This window comes from Gopherus flavomarginatus, chromosome 5, assembly GCF_025201925.1.
Source record: "Gopherus flavomarginatus isolate rGopFla2 chromosome 5, rGopFla2.mat.asm, whole genome shotgun sequence".
In the NCBI taxonomy this organism is placed as follows: Eukaryota; Metazoa; Chordata; order Testudines; family Testudinidae; genus Gopherus; species Gopherus flavomarginatus.
Genome location: NC_066621.1, coordinates 89,838,545 through 89,848,977, shown reverse-complemented (window position 1 = coordinate 89,848,977; position 10,433 = coordinate 89,838,545). Strand labels below are relative to the sequence as shown.

Here is a 10,433-nt window from a genome sequence, read left to right as displayed (position 1 = left end):
CATGTCCCCCCTCTGGCTCCTATGCATAGGGGCAGCCAGGGGGCTCCGCACACCACCCCAAGTGCTGCTCCTGCAGCTCCCATTGGCCAGGAACTGCAGACAGTGCAGCATGCAGAGCTGCCTGGCTGTGCCTCTGCGTAGGAGCCAGAGGGAGGACATGCCGCTGCTTCTGGGAGCTGCTTGAGGTAAGCACTGCCTAGAGCCTGCACCCCTGATATGCTCCCACACCCCAACCCCCTTCCCCAGCCCTGATTCCCTCCTGTACCTCCAACCCCCTAGCATGCCCCCCCCAGCCAGAGCCCTCTCCCACATCTAACCCCCAATTTCATGAGCATTCATGGCCATACAGTTTCCATACCCAGATGTGGCCATAGAGTTTGCCCACCCCTGGCCTAGGTGTTTTCCATAACAGATGGAGACCCAGACCAGTTACAAACAAGCTGAGGACGGAAAGCCCACCCAACTATGCTCGAGGTAAAGAACAGAGCAATACACAAAAGAAAGACTGGGGCAAGTGACCTTTGCTGATAATACTTTATTCTCCTTTGTTCATTGTAAGCAGATTACAACTTAACAGACAAATGGCTCTTTCAACTACTAGTGTTTAATCCATTTTTATGCTTAGGGTTTTTAAGCCCAACACTAATTGCACTACTCGTGACAAGTTTTCTAGGGTCAGGGCCAAAATTCCAGTTCTGCTGGTAAGAAAAAGATCCTTAGAATTCTAAGTTAAGGACTATCAAAATTGCAACAAACACTCAATAAAGTGCGTAAAGTACAGTGCAAAGAAGTCAAGCAGAAAGACAGGCACAAAAATGGCTGGGCTACATGGCAGGCACCATTCTTTCCTTCTATATTCTTCAAGTTCCTCTCACTGATGCATATAGAATGGTAGATACTGCATCAGTGCACACAGTACAGACCTCTCCACCCGTATTTGTAGATTTGGTAAAGACTCAAACCATAAAAAGTATCACACCCAACAAGATAAGCCTAACTCCTGGAGCATACTGCAAGGCCAGTTCTGTCTGGCCGAGACAATAAAAGCAGCTTTTATTAGCCTTACTAATGGGATCTCTGAGATCTGGGGTTAGGAGATACTGAAAGTTAAGTGTGGTCATTCCTGATTCTTACCTCTGAGCTATTTCTAACCCCAAATCCAATGAGCTAAGCATCTCTAGCAAGGAGACATGTTTGAGTCAGTGGGATAGTGGTCATAAAACATTCAAAATGAGATCAACCAACTCCTTTTAATCTCATTGGAGGTTTGTTCTATCACAAGGACTCTATTTGCTTGCTTAGCTTACCTTATACAATGGAATTAGTTATTACACTTCCAGAAACCAAACATCTTTATAGAGTGCATTTGGCTGCAAGTGAGCCAGTTGACTAATATACTGGGAGCTGCTGAAAGGGAAATTGAGTTGCTCATCTCTAAATGTTAGCAGTCTACATCCATAGCACTACAAGCATGCTGTGGACTGCCAAAGTTAAGGAACGTTTTTTTAAACCATCACTCATTTCTGCTTCTTCCATTCTCTGCTGCCTGTTTCTCCTTACTACTTTTCCCTCTTCTCTGATTAACAGCTGCAGAGAAGCAGTAGCCAAATCGAAATGCCCCTGAACAGAATCACTTTACACTAGAGGACCCTGCAGTTAAATGAAGTAGACCAGGAGAGTGCGGCTTTTGGTCTGTTTCTAGTCAGCAGCAGACAACTGGGGAAAGAGATTCTGTGCAGCAGCAACTAATACAGGAACATCACTTGAGCTAAAGGATGCCTGCCAGTCCCCAGTGTATTCCAGACTGTCTGAGCCGTTTGTTCGCTCCAGGAACAAATGGAGGGTGGGTTTTTTTTTTTTTGTTTTTTTAAAAGTATAACACTTCAGTCCAAAATGTTTCACTTTGTCGGAAGGAGAAAGATTGCATTAGTAAGGACACTCATTGCATGGTTCAGCAGTCTATTACTTTGCTGTGATTAAATTTCATCATATAAACCCTTTTATAAAAGGAAGGTGCTTTCCCTACAGTGCAAGAGGTGTATAGCTCAGCTTGTTTACACTATGGAAAAAGGACATAAGAGCCCAATGACAGTTGTATCACAGCGGTTTAATCCACTTAGTGGATTAAACTAGGGAAGCAAGAGGTAAGAAATTCTCAGACATTCTCATCCTATTTTAAGGTTTTCCCTTTGTCTCCCCTTTAGTGCATCCCGTTCCAATTACATCCATCCATCCAAGGGCCCAAGCAGCAGGCAAACACTTGCCAGTGATTTCAGCATAGAGACACCTGCCATATACAACTAGCCATTGCCTTTCAAACCAACTAAAGGATTTGCACATACTGTGCTAGTGTAAAAAACTTGGTGATAATTAGTATAATCTTTAAAAAGTCACCTCAAAAGTTCAGTCCCAAGTCTATGTAAATGGAAACAAAACTCTCATCAACCTTTGCAATGATCAATTCATTATATAATGGCTCTGGCTAATAGATAACACAGAGATTCATGTTTCAACCTACACTGATCTGAGATGGGATGGGATGGGATGGGATGGGGTCATCAACTATACACAGGTTTACTGGGTTAAAACAAACCCATGGCAAAAGAGTTCAATGCCTCTATGAAAGAGGAGAAAAGTGCGTTTCTCCATAATCCTTAGTCTTGCTTGACTTGTTCAGGTTTAAAAACACACAGAAAACACCCTGAGGTAGAGATTGTTGGTCATCAGAACACAGGATTGGCACTTGTATGAAATAAATTCCTTCCCTTTAGCTACAGGCACTCTAGCAGCTTTTGCTTGCCACTGAGATCGCTGAGCTCCTCTTCTCTGTGCCATAGGAAGTCTTCCCTTTGTGGATGCTGGTGCCTGGAAGTTATTTCCTAGTGGTCTGGGTGAACCAGCTTTTTTGTTTGGGCTGGTGCACTGAAAGCCACTGGGCGCAGATGGCCTGCACAACGTCTTCCCTGCTGTTCTCAGCCAACTGCCGCACATGCTGCACCAGCTCCACGGCTCTGGTATTCTCTTGTCTCACTGAGACCAGGTAGGCAGAACGCAGCTTGTTGCACTTCAGGTAGGCTTGGATCTGAAGCAATAAAGAAAAGCGGTTGTTCACCGCAGCCTCCCAAGACTGAGTTCTAACACACAGGTATAGGTGAGGGCCCATTGGGAAATCTAGTTCAGCAGGCTGTACTATTTAGAGAGGGTGTGAATTGTGATGTAGCACAGGCCAGGTTCCGCTATAAGAAGTGTACTATAAAGGGCCAGTGCATTAGACTTTTTAAAATTTAAGTGTCTGTCACTGGCTTTTAGAACTTGGATGCTGATCATCATGGAACCAAAATCAGGCTTCTCGCATGTGTAGTTCATGCTTGAAAGCCTCCATATCTGAACAGAAAAGATTCACAGAGGCATTCTGCCTATGGCCTAGTTCTTTCAAAGGCTCACATTAAGGTCACTGTAGCATTGAACTTATTGCAGTGACAGAAATCAAATCCAATTTCTCAGCCTATGTAGAACAGCATATCTGGTGGTCAGGGCAGGACAGTGGGAATCAGAACGCTTCGGTTCAAGTCCCAGCTCTGCCACTGATTTGCGTGTGACCCTGGAAAGTCACATGACCTCTGGGCCTCAGTTTTTCCATCTGTAAAATGGGAATAGACTATTTACCCATTTGTGAATGTAAAATTATTTGAGAGCCTTATACTAAAGAGAGTAGAGAAGTGCAGTGTATATCATTAACAGAAGCCACATATTTCAGTCTTAGCAGAGTCTACAAAGAAGAGGAATTACCAAATCGATGAGATAAAGGACAGTGTAGCCTACCACAATGGCAATAATATAACACTGGAATAATAATAAGCTCAATGCTGGTCTCCATAGATACACATAGATCCCCATCAACTCCCTGCTGCCACTGGGAAATTAAGTGCATCTATGAGAAAATAGGTAGGAAGAACCAAAAAGAACCAACTGCATCTTTGCATTGCTTTTAAGTCCCACACAGTAGCTCTCAGAGACCTGAGGGTCTCTAACTTTTGGGGAGAAGAGATGAGATCAGGCACTTACAAGGTATCTAAGCTCAATCTTGAGAAGCTATGGTTTCCAGGCTCAGCGTTCCCACAGCAGGTTAAGAGTTTCCCTTTACACTTTACTCACCTTGTTTTCATCGCTGTCCATATCCTGGATCAGATTGTCCAGATCCTGTATCCCAAAGGGGAAAAGCAGGTGACAATTAGAGGATTGTAGATTGCAAACCATTATATCTTTATAGCCTATCAGATCAAAACATTGCACAGATGAAATTACAGCAAGGTGTTTAAATCATCTCAGCCATCAACTGTCCCAGTTCCTGAGGTGCCAGGTACTAAGCCCAAATCTTCCCTTTTACTGCAGCTTACCTTCTGCCCAACACCACTGTTATGTCTTCAAGGAACCCCATGAGGGCAGCTTTTCCCCATTAGGACTTCCTGCCCCCCTCTATGCAGTGGTAGTTCATAGAGATCTTCCTGGTTTCCCACCTCCACGAAACACACGCAGAGCAATGTAAAGGCTTTGTGATGAGCAGGGCAATCTTAACGGGTGGCTTCCTACACAGGCAGCAATGCTTGGAGGGCACACATGGCTGTGCTCCCTCCTTCATGTGCGCTCTCTACCAGCAAGGGATCTTCATGGAAAGACACACCTCCTCATCTCAAACAGCAATGTAAGGGAGGATCCCATTGGTAGAAGGATCTCTCCACTTGCACAGCACCTTGCTGGGAGATTTGAGGAAAAGGACCTTGTAGCTAGACAATCACATCCCCCGAACAGCCATTTCCCTGTGCAGATGCACACTGACTTCTCTTGAGATAGAACATGTGAAATAAGGGGCCAGAAGAGGTTGACAGCATGTCTCAGTGCAGGGTATGGATGCTGAGAGGCAAGGGACTGTCCCCTTTCTAGCCTACCCCCACCTCAGAAGACAGTGCCATGGGGGCATGTAGCAGGGTGGACCCCTGCTCCGGCCCTGAAAGAGTTAAAACAGCCCTGGAGAAGGGCTGGGGCTGAAGAAAGCAGCCTTTTAGGCTGGGCTGATTGGGGAAGTGGCTGCAGCTGGGGGCCACGCCCCAAACTGAGCGACAGGGCCTAATAAGGCAGCCAGGGATGCCAAGGGCAGACAGTCTTCCTCTGCCTGTAGAGGGAGAAGGGTCTGGCTGCATAGAAATGACAAGGTACCTAGAATAAAGCAGGGCTGGGGAAAGGCAGTGGAGCTGGGGAGCTCCTGCCTGGAAAGCCCCAGGCTGTGGCCTAGAATTAGGCCAGGAGGTACTGGGGTTGTAGGGTGCAACCCAGGGGTAGGCCAAGGCAGCAGGTCCAAACCCCTTTGCTGATGATGAGGAGCTGATACTGCAGTCTGCCCCAGGGCGTGGGGCTAGACAATGACTGGCAGTAGCCTACACTGAGGCAAAGTGGGGATAGAGGGTGGGGGGTTCCCAGGGAGGGGAAACCCCTAAGAAAGAGGAAGGGGTTACTGCCAGGGGGCAGAACCCCACATAAAAGGGGCACCGGGGTCCAGGGAGGGACACAGGGCCAGTAGCCAAAAGGTGGATCACCGGCCTGCAGAGGGTGCTCCGAGCTGGGTTGAAGAGCTAGTTCCTGAGGACGACCAGCAGGAGGCGCCGCGGGGGTGAGTCTGCCCGTTTACAGGGCAGCATTACCTCAGAGGGAATATCCTTAAACTCATCTAGGCAGTTTAGGATGATGATATCCCCATCATTTTTGGCTGCAACTCCAGACTCATTGACACATTTAAGGAGCTGCCGGATCTCACTGTAGTTCCGCTGCTTCACCAGCGCCTTGGCCACTTTACTGTATACAGCTGCAGCCTCCAGCTGGAAGTCCTAAAGTGGGAAAATTGAAAGTGTCAAAGCAGCATGTTCAGTCATGGCAGATCCTACCAAGCCTGCCCAGAGGAGGAGCACTCTGCTGCTAGGAGAGCAAAGTGTGGCTCAAGTACAGTCACACTGCTCTAAAACCCAGTCCCTTGCCACCCTCATTTTCCATACAGAAGTACAGCCCTCAGGGCAAGAGGGCCTAGCATGCCATTTTGCTCTGAAAGGCCAGGCCACTCAGATCATAGTGGGACCCTAGTTTCCAGGGGCCACTCCTCTGCACTGGAAGTCTGGGCAGCTGCAGTCTGCTCCACTCCATGCAAGACAGACTCTCTCCTTACACCCCACCAAGCTATTAACGTGGGTCCTTCTCAGTTAAGCACCTGGGCTACTAGTACCATGCTGGCAAGTATCTCAGCCTCAGCCAGCCACACATGCTGGAGAGAGAGATTTCCAAAAACAAGGACAGTTTCCAATTAAATACTTTCTGCTCCCTGGATGAGTAGGCTCTGGGAACAGCATAGCGCCAGCTCTGGGCCTGTTTCTTCACTGCCTCCATATCCTGCGCAGTCACTGACACCTGTGCAGAGTGGGTGTCAAATGCTACCAAATCTGAATTCTCCATTCACACCTGGGGTAGCACTTTGCACAGTGTGAGTGACTGAGGAAGGTGCAAAGCAGTGGAGAACACTGTTTGGTTACTCTGGGAGAGCAGCAGGGAGGAAGGGAATGCATTGCTAACTCTGTGGATGAGCAAGGAGGCAAGTTAATTTGCTTTCAAGAGACCAGACCCATCTCTCAGCAGAGCAGGCAGTGCCCTAGTTTTCTCTTCACATGGTGCCTGGAGCCCCTTCCTTCACTTGTTCTCTCCCATCAGAGTGCCCCTTCTCTAATCTCCTCTCCTTCGGTGGATGAGCGGGCACCAGTTTATTCAGGTGCACAGCAAGACAGCCTTCTGGCTGATCTAGATATCTCAGAACTGCCAGCATGACATTGAGACAGACAGGGGAACCTTGAAAATTAAGCTCTACTCCCTCCCTCAAAAAAAGAAAGAGTAGCTTAGTAAGATCTGGAAGCTGATATCAGTGACCCTCTAAACTAAAAGCTGGCCAGGCAGTTCATTTCCTTGGCAGAGCGGGGTCCCTGACAATGCACGGAGGTTTAAAACCTACATAATTGATTGGTCTGTATTTTACACAAACATGGAGACAGATCTGAAACTTATGTTTTCCCCACCTGATGCAATGAGTCTGGTATTAAACAGTGGTGCTTTACAGGAGTGGGATCAACCTTACATGCAGCAACTTCTTAGGTTTTCCATACCTGGAGGACTCTGAATGCAATTCCAAAACCTTCTTCAATGTTCTTCCCTTCCAGCATGACCTGAGAAGAAATTGCCAACATTAGAAATAGGGGAAAGCAAGACATCGCCATTTGGTTATGTGTAGAAAACTCATAAGGAAATGAAGTCACTTGCACAAAAGTAGCCCAGGCATTTTACTGCCTCTTGCCTGAGTTCAGCACTGCAATAGCATTTGCCAAAAGGCAATTTACAGCCTTGTTAAGAAGTGTCTCTAACAATGGGAGGCAGCATGATCCAGAGAGGGAGAGGCAAAGACATGAGTTCTGTTGTCAAGTGCCCCATGGTGGGCAAGTTACTTAACTTCTCACCCCCTGTAACACAAGGATAAGGATACTTACCTACTTTTAAAATGCACTGAGAGCTACAACTGAAAAGTACCTTTTGTATTATCTGAAGGTCCAGATGAGTGCTCCAGGCCCCCAAATCATCCTTTAATCCACAGAACAGGTCAAATTAAGGCAGCAATGTTATGTTTTAAATGGCAGCTAGTACCTTGCCAGCTACATCCATCTTCATGTGATTGTTTCCAAAGAGTGTGGGCAAGTTTGAGCCAGTTATTGGAGAGGTCCCCGAACTCTCACACCGATGCAGGAACTTGGTGACTTCCATCTGTAGCTCAACTGTATTGATGTGCCTAGATTGGGAAAAAAATTCCATTTAGCTGGCTACATAGATGCATCCACACAACTATTAATGAAGCGCTCCGGCCACAAATTACTACTTTACTGAAAGGTGTGTCAAAAGGTAGATATGTCTGTAACAAATTAAAAATGGCTATTTTAACTGCTATTTGACTTGGGCATACAAATATTAACATTAGCTCCTTCTGTCTCGCCCCAGCTGCTGCACTGAAGTGCTCTCCAGAACTGCATGGGAAACGTGCATTACGAATGCTCACCTGAATTTCAGCATTATGCACACTGACCAGCTGTGGATCCTTAACAACAACTCCCAGACACACACAAAAAGACTAATTTTTGTTAAACTGCAGTCAAGTGTGAGAAAGTTTCAGTAACTTTAGAAGAAAATAGACCTTAAGAAAACTGTAGTTATAGACACTCCAAAAGTTAGAAAAAGAGGACTAAATTTCTAACGTTTTAAAGTTTGGAAATTCAGTTAACCATCTAACTTGCTTCTAAAGCTCACATCTAGCTCTGCTACTATTCAGGCAATAAGTTTAGCAAACAAAATGTAAATTGCATAGACTACATCCGTATCAGTTTTGCCTACATACAGGAGGGTAGGTGGTACAGGGACTGACATTCTGTCACTTGAGGCTTGTCTTGATTAGGAAAACTGGTTGAGTTTAGGTTGGGCTTAGCTAGAGTATGTTAGCTAAGCCCAACCTAAACTCAACCAGTTTTCCTAATCAAGACAAGCCTCAAGTGAAACCTCATTCCCAGAGCTTCATTTTCTGTTTTGCAGATACCTTGACACGTCAGTAGCTGTCATTTTCTTCCGAAAAGTGCAAGCAGCTTTTTTCCTTCCGGAACTCCTTGAAACCTCCTGCAGGTAAACTTTGAGGTGGTCCTTAACCTTCAGGAGCCATTTCTGTTTGTCTCCCAGCTCTGTGTAAGACTTTGCCTTGTGAGTGAAGAATCTAATGCAGGTCATGGCAGCACGGACATGATCCTCAAAGAAACAAACAAGTAATGAACTTTTAAAAGGGTGAATCATTTGACAACAACAAGACTATGATCTGTGATGTTGAGAAACACTATAAGAATCTCAGAGGCTGAGAAGACTGAGAGCACCCATAGGCAGAACATCTTCAGAGCTACTTTGACTATCAGTACTAACTCACACAAAGCAAACATTATGGTTCCCTAAGAGGGCATACAAATTAAAGCATCAGATAAGATGGTGCAACAAGATCAGATTCATGACAATAAGCACAGCAGATATGAATAGACAGTATTGCCTGGGATCTTCCTAGGATCAGAAAGTTCCTAGCAGCTTATATTCAATAAAAATTAAAACAAGCAAAAGACATACAATGTATTTGAAAAGCACAAGGACTTCACCAGCCAGAAGACAATCCTACAGTTAGAAAACGTGAAACAGGAAACAACTGCAGACATGGACTCTGCAGTTACTCTCTCATTTAAGTGGTCTTAAATTTCAACAACAGCTATCAATACAAAGGATCCCAAACTGTGGTACAAAACTAGACACACAGGAATCATTTGACAGAGTATAGAGACATAACCAGTCTGGGACAAGACAGAACAGCTGCTTAACAGTGTACAGCAACATTACACAACAGCTAGGGATGGAGCATATGGAAGATACAGATGAATACTTTTTCAGCTGAAACCCCAGTGAATTCACAGAAAAACATAACGTGACCAACGCAGAGTTTAACACCCGAGTAATATCACCGAATACAGTGATACTGTTCAGTATTTCAGCAATAAAGTGGGGCCCACACCCCACCCATACCTTCATAAACTGCTGCAGTTCATACAGAATGTGGTAGTAGTTCTTTTTCTGCAAGTGTTTGCAGGCTGCAATCAGGTAGATACCCCAGCTCTCCAGACTTGGATCAATGGTTTCCAGCAAGTTCTCCAGCATGTGCAGTTTTCCACTTTTATAACTTGGGACAAAGATCCCTTCAATGAACACTTCTGGTGGGCTCTCCTACAGTGGGGAAAAGGGAGCTTGCGGTGAATCAGCTGCAGGAATTGGCTTTTCTCTTGGCACTGAAGGGAATACCAGTGACAGAGAGGTTACCCTACATTCTGGGCACAGGCAGGCACCCAACACATAGCACCCCTTTAAAAACAGTTCACAGCCAGCTATCATGTTGTTTAATCACTGCATTCAGGGTAGTGACTGGGTTTGCTATTTTAAAAAAAAAAAAAAAAACCCACACTGCATAGCACAAGTTACAGAACCCAGTATGCACAGAAATGTTTTTAACAAAAACACATTTGGTGGAAACAGGTTAACTTTTCATTGGAACCCTTCCCCTGCAGTGGTGAGAGCCTTAGCACCAAAAAAACCTTGCACTGCAGTATGAGAACCAGAAAGTGAGAACTGCCGTTTGAAGTCTCACTGTCCAAGCTGCGGTAGGAAGTTTTCAACCTAAAATTGTTTTGAATTACCTGAAAAATTTTATTGGTGGAAAACTGCTTGTTGCACCACTGGGCTCTCAAAAGCAAGCAGATTTTCTTAAAAATAAAACAAAAAACAATTCA

The 10,433-nt window shown here is 45.4% G+C and overlaps 1 protein-coding gene across 11 annotated transcripts in view; it reads right to left on the bottom strand.

The window, feature by feature from the left end:
* Positions 1 to 515: 515 nt before the first annotated feature.
* ZFYVE26 (zinc finger FYVE-type containing 26) overlaps positions 516 to 10,433 on the bottom strand; it is a 74,755-nt gene continuing 64,837 nt past the window's right edge. For all 11 annotated transcript variants that reach the window (XM_050953389.1, XM_050953390.1, XM_050953393.1 and 8 more), the window contains 7 exons: positions 9,676 to 9,873; positions 8,663 to 8,865; positions 7,726 to 7,867; positions 7,194 to 7,253; positions 5,697 to 5,879; positions 4,156 to 4,200; positions 516 to 3,082 (listed from right to left, as the gene is read on the bottom strand). In XM_050953389.1, coding sequence (XP_050809346.1) covers positions 2,873 to 3,082; positions 4,156 to 4,200; positions 5,697 to 5,879; positions 7,194 to 7,253; positions 7,726 to 7,867; positions 8,663 to 8,865; positions 9,676 to 9,873 — 1,041 coding nt within the window. In that variant the 3' untranslated portion in view covers positions 516 to 2,872. The remainder of the gene's footprint in view (positions 3,083 to 4,155; positions 4,201 to 5,696; positions 5,880 to 7,193; positions 7,254 to 7,725; positions 7,868 to 8,662; positions 8,866 to 9,675; positions 9,874 to 10,433) is intronic.